The 22330-nt window shown below is 36.4% G+C and overlaps 1 protein-coding gene and 1 long non-coding RNA gene across 7 annotated transcripts in view; one reads left to right on the forward strand and one right to left on the reverse strand.

The window, feature by feature from the left end:
* The window catches only part of LOC114014455 (uncharacterized), a 331094-nt gene that overhangs the window by 157161 nt on the left and 151603 nt on the right, over window positions 1-22330 (reverse strand). The gene's annotated exons all lie outside the window — the stretch shown is intronic.
* The window catches only part of OLFM3 (olfactomedin 3), a 65945-nt gene that overhangs the window by 34340 nt on the left and 9275 nt on the right, over window positions 1-22330 (forward strand). For 2 of the 6 annotated variants that reach the window (XM_055724709.1, XM_055724706.1), the window contains 3 exons: window positions 13318-13464; window positions 15609-15764; window positions 19636-19855. In XM_055724709.1, coding sequence (XP_055580684.1) covers window positions 15618-15764; window positions 19636-19855 — 367 coding nt within the window. In that variant the 5' untranslated portion in view covers window positions 13318-13464; window positions 15609-15617. Of the gene's footprint in view, window positions 1-2508; window positions 2846-4392; window positions 6363-7215; window positions 8722-13317; window positions 13465-15608; window positions 15765-19635; window positions 19856-22330 lie in introns of those variants that run through there. The other 4 variants (XM_055724708.1, XM_055724710.1, XM_055724707.1 and 1 more) reach the window with 4 other exon arrangements.

Raw genomic sequence — 22330 nt, forward strand, 5'->3', positions numbered from 1 at the left:
TAATTTCACTGGGGTCTGTGAGATTATTTTTCTGCAAGTAATAAAATTTTGATTGATTCCCAAATAAATATCTTTAGTTCTTCTCATCATTATTCAAATCAGAAGCTTTCAGGATTGTTACAGCCTTACAAAAATAACTACTGCTTGCTTTCCATACCCTTATTTAAACATAGAAATATTTTATAGCATCTTTGATCTCGGATCAGGCTTTGTGACGCATACATGGAGTATTTTACTCATTACTGAAATGCGGCCATCTCTGAGGTGAAACATAGTATCTGTTTCATTGCATTCAAAGCCCTATACAGCATTTAGAACAGATTACGCTACCAACTGAAACTGCAGGAAGTCTGTGCTAGACAGAACATAGCTAACTACTGGAAACTGGCCATAGCCTTCAGATTAACGCCTGTCTTGCGGCAAAGATCGCCCATGGAATTTTCTCAGTATTCACATATGCGCCTTGTATACTTTCATCCCTGTTTGAAAGTAAGCTCATCAAGAAACAGTATACGTTAGAAATGGATTTGCTTGCAATGAGACATGTTCACAAAATCTGATTTTGACTATTTTGCAGGAAACACATGCAGTTCCTTCTGAACAGCCGTATAATTTTCTTTCTTGGTCTTTCTGTCTACTGAAAGAGATCTTCATATCCCAGAAGGGAAATGTTGTTAATGCCACTTGTTAGAAAACCCTAACAGGAAGATGCTACAGCCCTTAAATGCCCGTATCAATGGCATGCTGGTTAAACCTAGAAATTTTCTGTTACTATCTACATGTACTGTAGCTTGTGGGGTGCCAGACCACTGGAAGTAAGCACTAGTTTAGACTTCTGCAGAATTTTCCCTATTTCTTCATTACAGAGAATATGACAGGGATACGTTAGCAGAGGGCATCAGTATGACATGACAGTTTGAGAAGACGCTTGCCAAAAGAACGTTTGAGACATGGTGGGATAACAGGCAAATCAGTAGGGTTATCCTACTTTTTTCATTTCATGAAATCCATTTCACTTTTTCATTTGTCAGTTTTTAGAGTCCTGGTGACTATCTGCATCATGAAATAAAAGAAGGTTAAGACCAAATGTTTCTATAATGCAAAAGTGTTTATTACATAATTATACATACATAGACGTGTTTGTCAGAATGCAGCAGAAATCAAAAAACAGTAGATGGTTCCTTTGCTCTCAGTTCCAAAGACAACACTCAGCCAAATGTGAATACAACCACGCTACTACATAAAAAAGGAGATGAGCTGCATCCATGTTCAAACTATCTAACTCTAAATCATGTCCAAGCATAAAAGGAAAAGGTAATCGGGGGGGGGGGGGGGGGGGGGGGGGATGTTGACAGCAAACAGTATCGTTTGCTATGGGCCAGTCTCCATCACCATGCCCCAACCCTGTTGCATTTAGAAGTACAGACATAGGCCATTAGTATTTTCCCAAAGCCAAATTTCCCCTTTTATAGGGAATTTTATTTTAAAAGCCTTTTCTACTTCATTTCTCTCTTTTTCTCACTCACAAAGGTTCACAATTTTAAAAAGGGACTGAACAAATTTACCTGTGGCTATTGAATGTGACAGTCCACAGGCAACCTCCAGTTCAGAGGTCTGTAGCCACTGACTGCCAAAAGCTGTAAGCATGCATTAACCAGAGAAAAGTTCAGTAATACTGGTGATTTTCAGAGAGTTTAAATGGACTTCTGTTCTAAGTATCTTGTGTCTCTATTTTCTGACATCTAGTTGCAGTCAGAGCCAGCTGAAGCCACTTATTTTATTAAATTACCAACAGAATTCGCTGATTTTCATGGCTCAAGCTCTACTGTAGGACTGTATAGGATCTAACTTCACAGTGAATTTCAGCTTCTAGACATCTTAAAAGTTTCTTTTTAAATCCTCATCCACCCTCAACAGAATAATGTATATTTTGAGGATAGAAAAAAAGACACAATTACACACAGTTAAAAGCCTTAAGCATGAGGATTACTGCAGGAGGAATTATACACAAATCCTTATATCCATTCCCTAAAGTTTTCAAAAGATGATCAGAACTGCACTACTGTGCAATGCTCAACCAATTTCAGACCCAGGACCATCCAACATTGCACCCTGCATTTCTGTAGATGTTCATAGCAAGAGGACAGATCCCAGGATCCTCCAAAAGCATGCAGATTCCCAGCTTCTGTTGAAGGGAAGAGGACTCTGCACAATCTTTTGTCATTCTCTAGTAGATATGTTTATATTTTAGAAAAGAAGCTTTTTGAGTAAGCGTGGATAACCTTGATCACCCAGAGAATTAAAGAGGACACAACAGAAAAGAGTGATTTCACTAAACTTTCTCCCATTAGATCCATCACCATATCACACATTTGAGGGAAAAGCTTATGAGGTTTTACTGAGTATCTGATATAAATGTTATTGAAAATTAAAATGGCAAGAAACGAACTGAAGAAGTTTTTGTTTTCATTTCTGTTCATCCTTCCCTGCCCATTTGTTTTTTCCCAGCTGTTTCGATTAACTGCAAACCTCCCTGAAGCACACTGCTTCTGGTTTCAGGCAATTCTCATCACGAACTAGAGCCCACTGCAGACACACCGCTTGGTTACTCTGTACACTTGGGAACTGCTAACTGCAGAATACAAGAGAATAGGTGGAAAAAAACGTGAAAATGCTTTCTAAAAACAGGATCTCCATTCAAAGGAAGCTCCCTGAAGACCACTTCAGAAACAACGTCACCTCAACAGCTTTGGTATAGAAGCACAGACAGGACAACAGACTTCAAAAATTCCTTGCTCAATACCTCTACTACCAGTGGAGATGCCTGACTGAAGAATGTCACTAGGTATGCACAGATGAGATGGTGAAAAGTTACTCTCTAGAAAGGGCTCATACCTCTCAATCTGCTCTTACAAACAACATGGATATTACTACTCACAACTAATACTGCAAAGCCAGAGGTTTTTGTTGAACAAAACCATAGAGTTAGATGAAGAAGCTAATGTTTTCTCAGTGTTTCTGAATCCAGAGAACTGGAATTGAACTGAAAGGGCAAAGATGTAATTTCTCAGTCCACAGTCCACCTGCAGCTCTATGAATTTTAATTGCTATCCAAATTCTGAGAACTTTGCTTTGTACATGCATTAACATTATGTGAATAAATAGCAATACTCCGGAACATGACTAATGTACTGACATATATTTTTTAAATGAATATACTACTGAGTTGCCACTAGAATACATCACATAAAAAAGAACTCTATACATGATAGAACACCACCATAACAAGGGAAGCTTTGACTTTTAAACATGAGCTTACTTTCTAAACCTAGCCTGTCAAAGTACAAACTTAACTGAGATTTAAGATTCCTGACTTTGCTGTGCTTCAAAGGAAGTTAAGGCAGCTGAGTCATGAGTACACAATCACTTGGATCTCTTATCTGCATAAAATGCAAGGTTTTAGCCAAAGCCTTTACAGCATTTACCCATGAACATGATTTTGAACTATAAGCAATATTTGGGAATGAGGTAACTTTTTTTTTTTACATACATTGGATGAGCTGACATCAATTAAGTGACTGCTGCTGACCTTCACCATTTCTTCTTTCTTACAATCACTGTTTCTTTTTCTCCAGCCAGGAGGTAATTAGATGTTTTTCATGCATTCATGTGTGTGTGGTCACATGTTGCTGATTCTCAGGACATGTGCTTTGTTGCTATTCCTAATACTGACATTAATTACTTTTTATAGTACAGATATTGCCATACCTTGGTTGTCATAACATAACGTTGGGCTGTATTCTCATCTACATTAGACATTAACCCATATCAAAATGTAACTGGATCTCAAAGTGAAAGTAAATATCAGAGACTAGAAGAGCCTCCAATTTCTTATATAATAACAAATAAGGGTATTCATACAATACCTTAATAATACCTTTAATACCCCCAATAAGTTATAACATAATTTAACGTTACAGATCTGGTATACAGTAACTCTGCTCACAACACTGAAATTGCTACAAATTCACATACTTTTATGTAAGATCAAAATATGGTATCTGTAGCTGTTCTGTGTAAATATTTTCACTTTTACTGAGTTTACGAGAAGTTAGCTATGAAAAGAGGAAGTTATCATACAAGTAGAAATTTCAGGGTGATCAATAGTAATGTTCACATTTTAGAACTGGTGTCGCTTCTAGCTCTGGTTCAGAAAACTACTTCATAGCAGTTTATCATAGACTAGAAATATGAAGTTGCACCTTTTTTAAAAAAAAAAAAGCAAATCACAGACTTGAAACATAAATTGTAAAGTTTTGTTTCTACATCCTAACAAGATGAGAATAACTCTTCAGTTATTCTGTGGTTTCTAGTAAGATCTTTATGTATGTGATTTCAGATATGTTTCTCTCAAAAGTTTTCTCCTGTTTGCTTGCCATTTTTTAATTTACCCAAACATTTTTGGCAAAATACAGCTAAAATTATTTTAAAGTTTTAGCTCCTTAACAGAAGGGGGTTTTGGACATTTCTAGAGTCCTGCTAAGAACACAAACAAAATATAGTTCCAGTGAGTATTTCCACTGTTCAGGAAAGAACTTTTTCAGAGACTGTCTCTGTTCCCACATATGTCGTCTGAAGCAGTACTGCTGTGAAGTAACTATTTGACAAATGGGTACATGAAATGAGGAATATTAGATATCTAAAATATTAGCTGTTACACTGAACAAGTAATGTCCCCGTCCAGGGGAAAAGTGTAGCCTATGTAAACAAACCCAAGCTTAGAATTCAATTTGCAGCAGTATAGGACACAGCTGCCACATACCTACAGCCCAAGAAGAATGGTTTTGCAGCTTTCCAGTGTAAGCTATACTGCTGTTAGCCCCTGGGCTAGGGCTGCGTTAGAGGACTTGCATATACCTCTGCAACCTGCCGTTACCCCTGCACTGCCCTTCTGCAGTTACAGGGGATCAAACTTCAGCACCATGCGGAGGGACACCAGGCAGATACCGACTATACGGTAATTTTAAATTATACGACCAGCCAAGAGCACTGGAGGATTATCTCCTGCTACCATCTTTAAAGATGTATGTAGCAGCGATCCCATAAATCACATAGCAGCAGGTTTTCTCTTTAGCAGGTAAACTAGTTGGAGGAAAATAAAGTTCTAAATTATGTCAATGAATACTCATCAGAGAAACCAAGCAGCATGTCATCTGTTAGGAATAATCATAATAAATAAACAAAGAGCATTCTTGGCAGGAACTGACAATATACTGAATTAAGGATAATAAGCAGTAATTATTCATCTGGACTTCAGAAAAGCCTTTTATTGCCTTTTGAACTCACTTTGTCCAAGACTAAAACAGTCAGGAGAGGATCAGTTATGTTCTTTTGTAGAACAGAAAACGTTTAAGAGAAGAAAATGAAAAATATTAACAGCTGCAGATCAATGTGGTAAAAAAAAAAAAATTTATCATTTCTTTAAGGAAATGTCTTGGAACTGAGAGAATTAATGGGCTTATTAAACTTCTGAAAGAAAAAAAGGAACAAAAAAGTTGATAAAACTAGTAAATTACAATCTTTTTTGTGTTAGCTCTACATACAATGCTGCCATACTTCATAAGAGCCCAACACAACTAGAAAATTATGCAACATTGTCAAGTGTTATCTAACCATATTGGAAGTAATCAACGGAGTTACTTGGGAAATCGATAAATAGCCAATGAAGTGCAACAGTTGAGCAAAAAGCCTGACTCTTGATGTCAGCCTGGACTGTCCAATGTGCACATCTGTCCAGTGGACAACTTTGTGCTTATCTCCACAGAAACACAATCTCTCTTCCCAAGACTCCACTCACTATGACCATCATGTTGATGTAATGCCTGAGTGACCTCTCAGTCTCAAGACACCATATCAAGGGTGTCTTGCCACAGGGTCTCTGTCTTCAGAAAAATATACATAATGACCACCATCACACAATCGAAGCTTTTTTATCTTCTGAAATACAGCATATGCTGAGTAAAACAGCTGCCATTACAAACCTGTGAAATGCAGGAGTGCTGCTGATGCTCTGGATCCAGCAGCACATCCCCATACCACTACAAGCCCATACTGGCCTGAAATGTGGCACACACCAGCCATCTCTGCACTTTGGTTTTCACAGTAAGGAACCCAGACGCCTGGCTGCAGCCAGTGTATTGCAGCAGTTGCTCCAGACAAGCAGGAGGCCAAGGTCCTAGATCACATCCCAGAGAGTATGCACAGACACTGCTAGAAGAGTTGATCTGTGAAACCTAATGCTGCTATTGACTTCTTTGGAGTCAACGGAACAACAGAAAGTAGAGACCACTGGCTCTCAAGAGGTATCAACAGTGTTACGAGATTTAACAAAACTGAGCTGTTTTATGGGCTTGATTACCATATTTGCAGTATATAAATGCATTAATGAAGGGGGGGGGTATTAAGTAGCTGAAAGAAATTCTGGCTGTTGGAAGATGATGAAAACTATAATTGTCAAAAAAGGTTTAATGGAAAATTGCAGATTTAGATTGAACAGAGCATTTCTCAAATTTGCTATCTAATCATGATTTCTAGTAAGTATGTTTTTCACCCAAAACATAATTAAACTGTGGAACTCCATGCCAGTGGATGTTGTGCCTCCTAAAAATAGAGATGAGTTAAAAAGTTACTTGAGAAATTCATGGATGAAAGCATCATCAAAGTCTGGCCCAGTAAGTACTACAGTATACTAGAAGGTTACACCAAGAGTACTACACTGTGTTTTTTCTCTTACATACCTCTTTTAAGTATCCACTGCTGTCCATTGCTAGAGAAAGGAGCTAAATGGATCAAGTACTGATCCAGTGCAGCACTTTTTTACTGGGATACTTTTATTGGAACTGAGCAAAAGAAACACGTTTCCTTATTCAGACATCAGCATCATCAGCTATCGGTTCATATTTTCAAAGCAATCCAAGCTCTTTAGAGAATTATTATGCCGTGCAGAAGCTGTATATAAGCAAACTCATATTCTTTCACTGTTGTAAAATGGATCTCTTCAGTGAATTAGGTTTTCTGAGTATTTGAAATATTTCACAGCTCACTTTACTGTGTAACTCCCAGAAAACACGTAACACTTGGATACACAGAATTTAACCCTGTATTCTATTGCTGGAAGAATCCTTATAAGATTATATAAAAGGTCTCCATGTACTTTTTAATTTCTTTTTAAAAAATTAATTTTCCGTGTGTCTTCATTAAAGCGCAGAGATTTTTTGAAATAATTCTGAATGAATGCTGGAAGAGAGAAGTCTAGCCTGAACTTGGTGTATGAGCTCTGAGAATCTGAAACAGGGTTTTAGTATTTTTAAGAAATGCATTCATGACTACACAGTCCTATGAAAGAACATCCCTTCAGTTTCACTACAGATTTCCTGCATACTAACATTCACAACTCCTTAAGAAAAATGTAGTCTTTTGGACACAAATTCAGAAACAAAGTCCATAACTGCCTCTGGGAACAATACAGGGGTCTACCTCTCTGCAAACTTTTAAACAAGTTCTTTAAAATAATTGCTGTTAGAAATCCTTGCTCAGCATTTCTTCTTTTTAAAACCATTCTTAAAAAGTAAAATCACCCCAATAGCACAATGATTTCTACACTTTTTTTCCTGGTGTGTTTTCTTTTTTCCCTACACTTGCTAAATTTATGAAAAAGACAAATTGCTACCAAACCTGGAGATCATTCTACACCACTAGAGAACAGTAGATTCAACAGCAGATTAGAGCCAAATGAAGCCTCAAAATGCTACATGAGCAACCCACAATTTCTCTTCTGCTCCCAACCAAACAGCAATGAAAACATACTCAGTCTGCCAGCCCTGGATGAAATACTCTCAGTATAAAAATGTGTAAACTAACAAGAACACTGAGAAGTGTGAATCTTTACTACTCTATAATGTTTTTTATGAACAGAAATATAATCAGCTGTGCAAATTATAAAGTCACTGGTTTGTAATTTAGGTGAGATCAACAAGTCAAGGGAGATGCAAAGAAGTTTCCGGTGTTTTCATGGGCAGGCTGACAGTTCTGCCCCTTCCCCTTCCCCATCCACTTAGACAAGTATGGCATTATATTTAGAAATAGACCTGGGCATATTTCTACCAAAGCACTGATGGGGAGTAGGGCGTTATTTCTGTTTGTGAACATGTACCACTCTGCAAGGACTGAACTAATTAAGTGCTAATTAACTCTCTAGCACCTATAAAGACGTAATTCACCCATGCTAATTCCCATTGGAAACTGTGACGATTATTAGCATAGAAAGGACTGTTTATTTAGCGGTCAGCATAAGATAGTCATAAGCATTTGTTAGTAAGAGCAAGAGGACAGAGGGCAAATAAGGATATGAGTGTTTTTAATGTATGATTAAATCTGGTTAGCTTGATCTCCTTTCATGCTGTGGATGTTGTGCGCTGCAGTCACGCCTCTCACTGCCAGCCTGCACTGGGATGATGATCAGTCACAATGAAAACTCATTAACTGCATAGCAATGAGTCCTCCCCTGATGAAGCTTGGTGCTGTTCTTAGTACCATGGCAATGATCTCTAACTGGATGTCCCAGACTCTCCCATCTCTAGCAGGACTAAATACCACCAGAATAACCACTTCAGATTCTCTAGTAAGTAGCTGTGATGTGTTGCAAGCCATCTTAATGCTGAAGTAGTATTTATAAATGCCAGCAAAAGCTTTAGTTTGTTGCCTCTTTGTAAATCTCTTTTTAAGCTATTAATCTTCCTATCATTACTTAATGCATGCTTCTCTTTGGGCGCCATAAAACTGCACATTGATGAGGATATTGTGGTCTTGCTATGAAGTGAAAGAATTTAAAATAGATTTCATAAATATTTAAGAACAAATCTTAAGCATGAAATGCTAAAAATAGCACAGCAATGTAGTTCCATTTGTCTATACTTTGTTTTCCTACATTTACTGTTCCAGAAAAACATATTGCATTATTAAGAAAAAAAAAATATATCCAGCAGTAGGTTTGTCTTTGTCTGAATAATGTTATATATTAGCTATTCACTACAATATGCAAGGGGTCTGATTCTTTCCTATTTTTCTTTGTTGGAGTATGTTTAAGCAAATAAATAGTTGTTATAAAACAAAATAAAATTGGTACTAGGAGGTTGGGCACCAGAATTTTGGAAAGGCTGACAGGGGAATAATACAAGTGACACAAATACCACTTTGTATGGTTGACGCTCATATACAGCAGCCTCTCTTAATGAGGACCTACAGAAAAGCTGTGATTAACTACTCTTAAGAAGCCTAAAAATTAAAGTAATACTTTAATTGGATAAGAGGGAACATTATACAGGTATGTGTAAATTAAACTAGAACACCATTTTCCTAAATGTTTAATAAAACTCTTCTCTGTGTATTTTTTTAGTGAAACTGCAATCAGACATTTACATAATAGTATGTTATGTAAAATGTAAATTTAACTATTTGTACAGTAGTTCACTATGCTCAGAGCTTAGTTTTTTGCTTGTAACTAAAAATGATGCATTCACTAATCAACATTTAATTAGTTGAATATATGCATTCAGTCAATACATTACTGCAGACAATCACTGCTTTTAGACTTTAAATATTACTTCTTTAAAATTAATTAAATGATGTTGTAAGAAAGACTTCTGTTGTGTTTTAGAGCAGCAAAAAGGTAAGAAGACAAGGAAAAGCTCTATTTTGTTTTCCTTGAATGTAACATGTGCTCATTGAACTACAGTATGTATTACTCATTCTTCTGGCAATATGATATTACAAGTAATAAAGTTTCCTATCACATTTAAATCCAAGTTTAAAGTTGCAACTGAGTAACTACAAGATGCACACTAGTTATTATAACACACACATATATGTTTATACACACACACATCTACATGTGTTTATACATATTAAAATGTTCAGATTACAACTAGTGTAAACTGTCATGCCTCCCTTGGCTACAACAGAGCACTGCTGATATAGATGCCTCCTAAGTATTATTTCAATAATGCTCTTTGCACTCACTGACTTGGAGTTACATACATATTTTGTGTTTCAAGGGGGGTAGCAGGGTGCCAGTAGAGCTGGAGAAGCAGTCATGAAAACCTGATTGTCTGAGCTTTGCAACATCTACCAAGTAAAAAAAATATGAACTTCGATCATGGGGGGGTTCTTCTTGCAGAAAACCAAGCACGACAGATCTGCTACTTTCTCTAAACTTTGGATGTTGGGTGTGAGACTATGCCCCAGGTGCTCAGTAATTCTGAGGTCACTGACTGTTTTAACTGCAATCGAGTTATCCGCTAGCAGTTTGTCCAGTGAACATCACGGCACATGCATTTCTCCATAAGTTCTCTCCTAGCACATACACAGTTCATAAATTGTGTATATTGTACCAGGAAGGGGAAAAAAAAAAAATGGAAAAACCTCCCAACTTTATAGTTTCAGCTGGAAGAATTGTAGAAGGAAGTAGGGTTGGGGAAAGGGCTTCCCCTTTTGAGCTCTGTTTCAGTCCCAGGACTGAAAAAGCAAGACAAATTGAAAAATACTGTTTATATTTAAGCAACCGTATTAAGTATACATACTGCCATTTGCCCTATCACTAGTAACTATGGAGGTAACCATAAGTTTTGTCAGAACATATAAAAGCACAAGTGAAAAACTAAATCTTCTGGAGGTAAGTGACATGTGTCTTTAGCACAGCAGCCTGCCAAGGCAATGGTTAATATTGGTCTTTGCAGGGACTCCTCTGTTTTCCCCAGATTTCCAAGAACTAGCATAATTTATTATCATTGCTGTTCTCAACCAGGTATTTATTTTCTTGTTTATTAAGGCCTGTCAGCAGTAAGCCTGCATTTGAAGAGTAGATTCAGTAGCTTCTGTAAGGTTTTGATGCCTTCTAACTCTTCCCCTGCACAGCACAGCAGTTTCTGCTTGAGGTAGGGATTAAATGTCAAACTAAACAAATAATGAAGGGGGAAAAAAAGTGCACCTACACATATATGATTGTTTTTCTCTGTGATCGCTTATATTACCCATCCTAATAAATGAAGGAACCCTAATGGCCCAAATACAAGGAAGCAAAGAACACCACAAAGAACTGTGGCCTAAGTTGCAGGAATACTATGTGAGCACTTATTTATGCATGGGCAGCCAATAGCCAGGCACTTGTATGGGGCCTGGCAGTCGCTCACTCTGAGAAATATTTTCCCAAACAGCAGTTACTTTTTTAAATCAAGCTGTATGTTAGACACTGGAAGAAAATACCTGCTAAGTTAATCAATAGAGTTGTTTTTTTTCCTTAGATAAAGCTGAGACATGCACTCATGACATTGCTAGAATATATAAGTACCTTTGATAACACATCCTGGATTATAATGGCTTTACTATAAATTGTGCATAATCCTGGTATCTCACACATTCTCAGCTGTAGAAAACTTACTTGAATGCAGTAAAACCAGTTGCTGCTAGTCTAAATGTAGCAGGTATAAGGCTCAAATATCACAATTTCTTATAAACTCATGTTAAGTATTTCTGTCCAAAAATAATTATAATCACAAGCTCTAGGTTCCAGAATATGTTCCTGGAATTCAACAAAAATTTAGTTTCCTTGCTCTTGCATGACAACAATGTCTGGGCTTAAATTCTACACAGTATCATGGAAACTACTAGAGTGAATAGAGCTTATGCTTCGCAAGGGTCACCAGCCTTGATAGGCTTCACTTTTCAAACTCACAATTTTAGTAGCTACTCAAAACCAATTTAAATTGTCTCTGCTGATGTAATTTTGTTTAGTTTTTATTGTTCTCCATATCTTAAAGTAGATTCCCCTTGCCCTAAAACTGAAGCTGAAGAGAACACCATAAAGTCAGTATAATTTAGGACTGAACTCCAGATATGCCTTTCTAGCAAATCCTAGGCCAAGTTCAGTTCTCCTCTTTTTACAGTCATCTAAGTTATGACACTTTGTTTTTCCTTGCAAAAGAGAGGAACAATACAATTTTCATTTTTCAGTTAACTCTGCAGTAAAGAGTTCATTATTATCTTCCGTGACTTCTTCAGAAGAGTCATTGTTGGGAAAAGTCTGTCCTCTTTTCTAACTGCAGTCTGCAGAGATATTATACCTCTTCTGAGGTGAGGAACACTGCAACTTATTTTGCACTAAGCTGCCAGTAAAGCATCAATATGAGAGCTTGCCAGTTTAAATAATCACTCTCTGTGCTGACACTGAGTACAATTTTATAATGTAACTAGTAATTGATTCCAACTGTGTCCAGACCAAAATTACTTCAATGGCATCCATTAGCATCTGTACTATCAAATTTAGTAGTCAGTACTATATTAATTAGGAAAGACTAATGCACAATATGAACTTTAAATTACAGTTTAAAAAGAAAGTTTAAAAATTACTTGTGTCCCTTAGTTTTATTTCCATAACCTGAATCTTTTCAGTCATCTAATTATATCGCTTTCTCCCATTCCTATGCTGTGTATTTCTATACATACCATTAAATAGATACCTAGTCTCACAAGGTTTCACATAAACTTTAAATGCAGCCCGCTCTGCAAGCAAATGTGATTTTTTGCTTTTCCTTCTCAGTCGCAGTTGCTATAAAAAGAACAAGTTAGCAATTTCCAGAATTGTTCTGTCCCAGTGAAGGATGTGCAAAGTCTTAACTGAGTGTGCCATGCTTGCCAGGACTCCCATTTACCTAAACTAACCAGACACTTTTCAGTACTACTGGACAGCAAGCCTCTTTCTCCCCTTTGGTGTATGTGCAGCAGAAGCCAATGGAGAAAAGTTTTCTGTGTGCTGCATCTTTAAAAGCAAACCTGCTAACCCACATCCAGAACTGCTTCTGAGCCAGTTCCCAACGCATGAGTCACACTGTGCTCTCTGGGGTTTTATATTTGTTCTTTTCTGTCTTTTTTGTTTCCATTAGTCTAAAGTAAAAGTCATTCAGGCTGAAAGAACGTGTTTGTTCTCTGCTGATGAAAAACTGTAATATCCCTTAGCAAAGAATTAAATCAACTAGTTTGTGCTGAATCACAAGCAGAAAACTGTTCTCATCCACCCTGGAAAAAATGTGTGTTGGACACTTCTAGAAAGCTAAACCACTAATCTAATTAGTTGAGTGTAATAAGTGTTGACTAGAAGGAGTGTCATTCAAACATATACTGCAAAAATAAAAATATTCTGAGGTACTGGTTTTTCAAACAAAAAGTCAGTTCAGTTCCTTTATTTTTATTATTTTGTTGTTACAGACTCAGATTAGCCCCAAGGAAGGGTGGCAAGTTTATAGTTCAGCCCAGGATCCTGATGGCCGTTGCATTTGCACTGTTGTTGCACCTGAACAAAACTTATGTTCAAGAGATGCCAAAAGCAGGCAGCTCAGACAACTACTAGAAAAGGTAAGTCTTCCCAAAAAATTCATCCTTTTGATCACTAAACCTGCCACAGAAATCCACTCCTTTCCCTCTAAGTTTAATACATAATGCAGTACTGAAGCGTTACCTAATAAAAATATTTCTTCATGGTATACCCCAATATGTGTGTTCTCACCACTGATAATTATTTGTGTATTTTCCTTGTATGACACCTTTCCCAACCCAAGCCACTTACCTGACTAAAGCTTCATCTCTCTTGTTCACTCCTCCCAAAATTCTTCCTTACACACAGCCAGGAGTGATGTTTTTCTGTGTGAAAACAGTTATGAATCCCACCTCAAACTAGCTAGTCGCTGTGGGATTTAACTACAGATTCTGCTTTAATCATGTGAGACTCTGGAAGGTTGCACCTTGTCTTTTATCAACAAATAATGAGATACAGACATGACAGCATCTGCAAAGCAAACCGTACAGAAGAGAAACAGTTCTAATTTTCTTTCATTTGTTCTTTCCTCATATATTACTATTTATTCATTCTCTTTCCCCAAAGAACCCAATTCTTCTTGCCAGTATTTTCCACTACTGCATATATAGTAAAACCAGTGAAGTGTTGTTTTGCATCAACAGAAAAAATGCTGACCAAAAAAAAATGTGACCTCCCCTCATGCTGTTTGTTTACTTAACAGAGGAAGACTTCAGTGCCCAGAGTCTTTGCTATATTTCCCAAATGCTAAAATAATAATGTCAAAAAAATCTTTCTTTTGGGGTGGGGACTGGAGACTAAGATCTCAATGTAGTTTTTGAGCTGCCGCAGAAGAGAACCTAAATCACCAGTCTCTAAAATCTATTTTCTTATGATTAGAACTGTGATAATTATGGGCATGTAATGGCATATTACTTCACTAAGTCCATGCACAGTCATTTAATTAGAGCCTCTATGTGAATGCATCTTCTGCCAAATGGAAACACTCGTAGTTCTTCCAAGACCTGAAGGACTTTATTTGCCTGCTTTCAACAATTAGAAAGCAAAGAAAAAAGAAACATTTTTTTCATTAAAAATACATTCTAAGAACTGCTAATGGCAACTGTGCAATAACAAATGTATACTATTTTTAAGAGTATTTCATGAGTATTTCCTGAATCTACACATTCTGTAGGTCACAATATATTAGCTTCAAACATGACTATCAGTTCTAACATTACATATTCTTGCAAACAACAAAGATACTGTCAGATTTATCTTTTATTAGAAAGGTATAATTTTATTTATTTTTTTGCTTGCTTGGTATGTATTGGTACCTAATACATTTACAGCGTTCTACTTTTTTTGTGTTTGGGGAAAACCAGACAGTTATTGAAATAGAATAACTGCACTTGTAAAATGTGTCATTTTTAAGACTGGCAAATGCATTGCTTTTATAGCAGATACTTTTAAAAATATGTATAATTTAATCTAGATGACACTTATTTTATTCTTGCCTCTTTGTGGTAAAAGTTCTCACTATAGCTACAAAGTCACTTGCTCTACAAAAGCTACCTGAACATTCAGTACTTCTCATCTGTAAAAAAAATGTGGGTTTCTGCCAATGAGAGAACTGATAAGATTTCTAATTTTATTTCTGTTTACAAAAACCTATTTGACAATGGGCACACCCTAGCTTATCTCTGGTTAGTCTTATGAATTCCTTATACTGAAATATTACATAAATGCCTACTAGAAATAAAAATCATGCTCTTCATACTAAGCAAAATATCTAAATCACAGTTCTGTCCCTCCCAAGGTGCTTGCAAGGAAACACATGCTATATAGCATGTCCTGAAGAACAGTCAGCATCTACTACAAGCATCAGAGTAGATTGCACTGCCTAACAGCCTTTTTTGAGCCCACTGATAACAGTGCTGAACGGATCTTTCTCTCTTTACCTCAAAGAAACTAGTACCAAATCATTTATGACTTCAAGGTCTTGCTCCCGATAGTCCTCTGTTAGCCCTGTTCCCCAATTTTTGTACTGTCATGTAGCTACGGAATTTAAAACAATAACATGGTATAAATGACTCACAACTAAGCATTGACATAAGCACATTCTATTGCCTGACATTTAACTACCTAACCAGGAAAAAAAGTAAAGCAACAAAAAGTGCATTTAGAGAGTGTTTTTCTTTAACAGGTTCAGAATATGTCCCAGTCTATTGAAGTTTTAAATCTACGGACTCAGAGGGATTTCCAATATGTTTTAAAAATGGAAACACAAATGAAAGGGCTGAAGGCCAAGTTTCGGCAAATTGAAGACGATCGGAAGACATTAATGACAAAGCATTTTCAAGTAGGTTTTATTTTAACAATAACTTCGAAAGCCTGCTGGAAGCAATGTACTAAGCAGCAATGCATGGACTGCTAAGATCTCAGCTTGAAATGCTCATACAAGAGCAACATTAAAAAAGAAAAGCATAATAAATCTTCCTTTATGATGATAATCTTTTGCTCTGTTCAATTTAATTGTAATAGGGAGTAACTATTCATTATTAAGTCATTAGAAAAATGTCACTAAACGGATTTCTGTTTTTTCTGTATCAATGTGCATGTCATACTAAGAAATTTATATTCATTCAAGCACCAGTGATAAATAGGGAAATCCAACGGAATTAATAGCAAGCAACTAGAGACTTCTGCACTTTTACTGTTGCTTGACATTTACTGCAGTTGAAGGGAAGAAACCCTATAATAAATCAGGTTATTGTAATTTTTATCCAGTACAATTAAGATCTAATTTCATGTCTGAAGGTTTGCTATTTTGAATTTGGGATGGGGAGGAGGGCAATCACTCCCAGTCACATTTGTGTGATTAAAAAAAGACTTCCAAGGAATTTTAATGACAAGAAAAAACACAAGCTAATCTTTTTGTAAGGAGGAAGGGTTGCAGAGATTACAAAATAGCATTGTGTATTCTGAAAAAGCTGTCTGAAGTATTCTTAAGGAAAAAATGTTAGTTCTTTAAATATGGTCTGATAAATTGATATTTCAAGACTGTAAGACAGCAAAATAGGATCTAGAAAATACATTACATTGTTAACCAAATATGTATTTTTAACGTTTTTATGAAACTTCATGTAAAATGGACTTAATTTTCTAAGTGGTGTTAAATTTAGATACCTAAATAGTTACATTGCTAAGGGGTCTAATTTATTTTTCAGACACAGAATATCTAATGGATCTTGACAGTATCAGGAATTAAGTACACTAATGATCTGACTACCAAACTTTATTTTTTATGATGTCATTCTTGGGTTAGAGTTTGAGCACATACTTGCATTTTTTTTCAGATAGTAAGAAATGTCTCCATCTTTCTTCTCTGCATCATTCATTACTACAATAACAACACATACATATAATGCCATATGTATATGCCAATCTGTATTCTCATTATACTTTTCCTTGGGAACAAAATACAAAACTTGAATGTTTGACACAATGTCAGAGGTAGCAGATTTTTGCAGTACTTGAGCCATTTAAATATTTGATATATGTATTGGCCAGTCATTTAACTTCAGTTTGACAGTTTGCCAGGATTATAAAACAGATTTCCAGTCAATCAAGTTATAGAGTAATTTAAAAGGTTAACATAATACAATATGCTGCTGGCTTTCTGAAATTTGATCTACCAAAATTCCAGTGCTTTGTCTTCCCTGAGACAAAGAAATTCATTCTGGATATAGCATAACCCTTCATATCAGCAGGCACAAAGCGCCAGAATATGTCTACCATCTATCTGTGTTGCAATACAAATTATTTCTTGTACCACTCATCAAAGCCACAAGCTAGGATTATCAGCAGAAACCAATAAATTTATTTTCTTTATCATGAAAATACCAAAACCATCTTTATATCATTTACTGAAGTGAGATATTCTAATGCTGTGGCTGCATGCTGATGAGAACCAAAGAGTCCAAATTTGACCCAGACCACACTTGCGCATATTTTGCAAGTCATACATTCGTATATGTCATAGTTCAGTTAAATCAGCATTTAGGCCAGGCTTTATATACCTGTTTGCTACAAAAAGTTACAGCATTTTGCTCAAATGATACCTCATCTGGCATAAATCCTATCAGAAGTTACCTTCGCTAATTCTCTTAAACGCATTTTATCTTTCTGAGGTTTTACAAGCTTTGCTTTTTTTTCCATCATGGTTTACCCATGACTTTTGGCAGACCACTGCCACACAGAGTCAAAGCCTAAGTTCGTAATTTCAAAGGGAAATTTCAAAACAGAAAATTTGGCTTCTGGAGCTCTGCTTTCTGTGTCACAACGCCTGCTCTCCTTGTGATCAAGGAAAAAATAACTACTCATTTTAACAGGCATAAAGTAGGCTAAAGTTAAGTTTTTAATAAAAACAGTCAAATAAAAATAGTTTTGACAAGACTCTCCACTTCTTTCTGCCTGCTTCAGTAATTCGCCTACTATAATGTAATTGGATGCCCCCTTGAAAACAGAACCAATAGAACTCCTAATATTCTCATATCCATTTATAATGATGTATCTGCTTATAATTTAAAATGCAATTTTCTAGCTATTAAGTGACCTGTGTGCAAAATACACTTCCTAACACCACATATAAGTCTTTACTTTGAGTAAATAACAATTCCAATATGAAAGCAATTGTTAAAAAAACATGGGTATATTAGCTAGGTGATAAAGAGATACTCTCAAGCTGCCTTAGAACATGTTCAAGAGGCAAAAACTCAGAGGCTGACTGCCTATCAGCTTCTTTTACATCTCCTTAACAAAAAATGCATTTGGCATCATCATGTTTTTTATTTAGGAAATGTCCCACCCTGTTTCTTGGACCCATTAATACAAGTGATGTTACAAACTACGTGCGTGTCTTTGCACACCTCAGTTACTACACTAACCTCCAACCACATTTGCTTCTGCACCTCTTTCTTGCACTTGGGCTTCTATTTAGTTCTCTTCTGCTTTCCCTTTTAACCTGCTGACTGCTCCAGCTATTGATTTTTATTAACCCCTTAAATAGCATCTCCCTGTGTGTCCTCATCTGTTTTCATTTCTATTACCAGCTAATGCTAGGTACCTAACAAATCTTGGTTTCCGTCCTTTGCCTTGTTTTGTCCAGGCTTGAATTTCCTCACATCTCTCTGGCATTTGCTCATGGAAGTACTGCTTTATCCTCAAATTATAAAAAGATATGCAAATATATATATATATACACACACACAGATGATACATCAGAGACAAACCTTTCAGCTATTCAATAAAGCAAAACCTTTTGACTGCAAGTATTCTCTGAGGTTTTCTGTAGAATAATGACCAAACAATAAACAACCTAAAACAATTAGTTTAAGTTTAATAAAGCCCCTATGATTAGTGCATTTAAAAGAATAATGAAGAAATGAAAGATAAGCAGCCAATATAGGCCACAAACTGAGACAAATTCTCGAAGTATGAAACTCAGCAGAAGTCTGAGAAAGGGGCAATCTGAGAGTCTAAAGTGGAGACTTATTTTATCTAATCAATGTTTAAGAATAGGATTGGCAACTCAACAACTGCACATGGATAAAAAAACAATTTGTGATAGTCCAGAAGAGAGATCAACTGAGGAAGTTCAAAGGCACATAGTGATATAGCAGGATGACAAATACAAACCACAGTTGAAAGCCATGGATTTTTTACTTCAGAAGAAAGAGTTCTGCGGCCAGAACAGAACTAAACAGTGTTTAACAGCCATTGAGGAAAAAATGAATTCAGTATTTCTAAGGAGTGAAATAGAAATTAGCAGCTCACCAACTATGACAGCACTGTAAAACAGCCATGACCTCCTTGAACATCCCTGTGTGTTCAGGCCTAAATCACTTTCTCTCAAGAAAGACACATTTAGCGGGGGTTTATATCTTCTGGATGGAAAGTCAGACCTTCAACGGGTTCGGTTCAGACCACTTGAAGGTAATGGTGTACTTTCAGTAGAAAAATTATTCTCTCATGCATTTTATCTAGTGCTTACTACCATTAAGTCTGAAGTTTCTAAGACTTTCACAACACACTAATAATAGATCTGTAACCCAAAATCAATAATCATTTTCAGGTCATTTTAATAATCAGACATGAATATTATATTAAAGGGAATTAGGGGATTGAACTCCTTTGAACTGCTCTAATGTACATTTGATTGCCTTTAACAGGAGTTGAAAGAAAAGATGGATGAGCTTCTGCCACTGATCCCAGTTCTGGAACAATACAAAACTGATGCCAAATTAATCACCCAGTTCAAGGAGGAAATTAGGAATCTGTCTACTGTCCTCACTGGGATTCAGGAAGAAATTGGTGCTTATGACTATGAGGAACTACACCAGCGTGTACTCAGTTTAGAAACGAGGCTTCGAGACTGCATGAAAAAGCTCAGTAAGTCAACAATTTCATGGTAAATTTGGTCTCTTGGCTATACATTTTTAGTTGTTTCTCTAGAAAGATGAAGTTTTCCTTTTTTCTTGTCTGATGAAAGACTGCATTACATTCTGATCTGTGCTACCCTAATAAATGTCAAAAGTAACTCAACCTAAGGTCAGTCATATTATTCTAAGTTTGCACCAGTGTATCTTATATAATGAGCTGCCCTACCGTATACAGAAGGAATTAAGATGAAAAATTGTAACAGACAGCAATTTTAAAATCTAAGAGATTTACAAATGGTTGGAAAGCTACAAATATTCTCTCCAAAAAAAGCTCACACAGGCATTGCTACTTGGGTCATCTTTGGGATGTCAGTGTGAAAAAAAAAATTGGGGGGAAGTAGACTGGAATCAGAATTGAGATGTCCACATCATCTTGCTATGACACCTGAGAGGCCACACATGACTGTACTATCTTTAGACCTGTAATATTAGCATTGAGATGTGCCATTCTCCAATTTGCAATACAACATAATTAAGCCTTACACCTAATTTAAGGGAACAGAGCATGATTTTTGTAATAAGCACAGCAACAATCCGTTGTGAGCAGTGCACTAGGTTTACATCAGGCAGCCTCCATCTTGGTTGCTCACATGCTGATTTTAGTTAGAAAAAGTCAGATGCTGAGCAGCTCTGAGAATCGGCACTAGCTCAGTATTAGCTGCCAAAACTAAAAGCCTGAAGTATCATTATCAAGTGCCAGCCTTAACTTCCGTTACCCAAAGAGGGATAATTAGTACTTTCCTGCTTTACACTCAGAATGCAGTCATCCCCCCTCCCCAACCTATCCATGCATTCTAAGACTCCTGAATGGATCACTATTGCGATCTGGATTGCTATAGCAAACAATCCAGCCCCTCTATGAGAAATAAACGCTTTATAAGTTAACACTAAACATGAATAAACTAGAAATTCCAAGGTTAAGGCCTGTGATCGGTATCTGTTATCAACTGTGGGATGTTTACTTTTAAATGCCATGAAATACGTTATCAACGTCATAGGCAGTGCCTATTTTTGTGAGACAATAGAATGAGAAAAATGTAGGTTAGGTTAGCCTCTTAAATTATTTATTTTCTATTTCTTTACACTAGAAATAACACAATGATGATGGTCTAAAATACATGAAAGACTTCTTCAAACAGAAATTTCTTAAGATCCTATTTTCTACTCAGTACATACACATAATAGCACGTTACTGCATTGAAAGGAGGCAGACAGGAAAAATGACAGCATTGCAATACCACAGCAAGCAAGAAACTTCATATAAATAAACAGTATTTTCTGATAGTGAGTGTTCCAGTAACTTATTAGACGCTAAAGGATCATCAACTTATTTTTAACGAGTATCTTATTTTTCTTTGCTTTTATGGCATATTCTTGTAACATTGATTAGTGAAGTGACTACAGTATAAGATACATTTTATACATCAGAATAACGGATGTGTATTCACAGGGGTTATTTCTGTATTTTTCATCCATTTCTCCTCCTATCTATCCTGAATTTCTGCAACACATTCCGTTTCTTTTGATGTACTAATGGAAAAAAAAATGTTATTACAATTATGCATATTAACAATAGGGAGAAAATTTTTCTATGAAATACATTATTAAACATACCCATTATTAAAAGGGGATTGGCTTCTCAAACTGTAATACCGATTTATTCATCCTTATTGGCATTATTTCCTGGCCTTAGATGCTTAAATGACTTTTATGCTCACCTACTAATGGACTGGCTGTATTTCTGGCCTACCCCTCAGTGCCTTTTAAAGTAAAAAAATATTTCAGTTAGGCTTACCATAACTCCTGAACGCCAGTACTGTGTTCAGACCAGCAAGCATAAAGGAAGAACAGCTTTCATGCCTACACCTTCTTCCCAGCCACATTCACCACACTAGAGATGATCCAGCTGTGACTGTGCCAATCTGATGGCCAGAAGCCTATGGCAGCAGAAGGCAGACTGGCCCTAATGTGCCACAGGATCTGGCTTGAATCTTCACAGATTTTGTTGCATTTCACAATATAATTATCTAACCAGCGTGTGTAATAGCTATTTTTCGTTCTTCTCCCTAGCAGGTGTTTTTCAGCAATATAATGCATTATTCATATTGTCCTGGCCACTTCAAAGGGATCTTCCATCTGCACTGGCAACACTTCCAATATTCATTAACATACAGTAAGCCGTTGTCTTACTTTCACTGAGGTTTAATGATTACCACAGCAGTTGTGATGACTGAAACTTGCTTCTTCTCTTTGGAATAAGAAAATTCAGGCTGAAGCTGCTGAGAAGTTTGTCCACAAAACTTCAAAAGGGTGCATGGAATTAAACATGTAGGAAAAGAGTGCATATGATTGCACATAGCACAAATTCACATGGGTCCTTTGCTGGCAGTCATGTAAGGCATGTGCATTTGTAACAGAATGCAGG

The sequence above is a fragment of the Falco cherrug genome, chromosome 12 (assembly GCF_023634085.1).
Source record: "Falco cherrug isolate bFalChe1 chromosome 12, bFalChe1.pri, whole genome shotgun sequence".
NCBI classification, from domain to species: Eukaryota; Metazoa; Chordata; class Aves; order Falconiformes; family Falconidae; genus Falco; species Falco cherrug.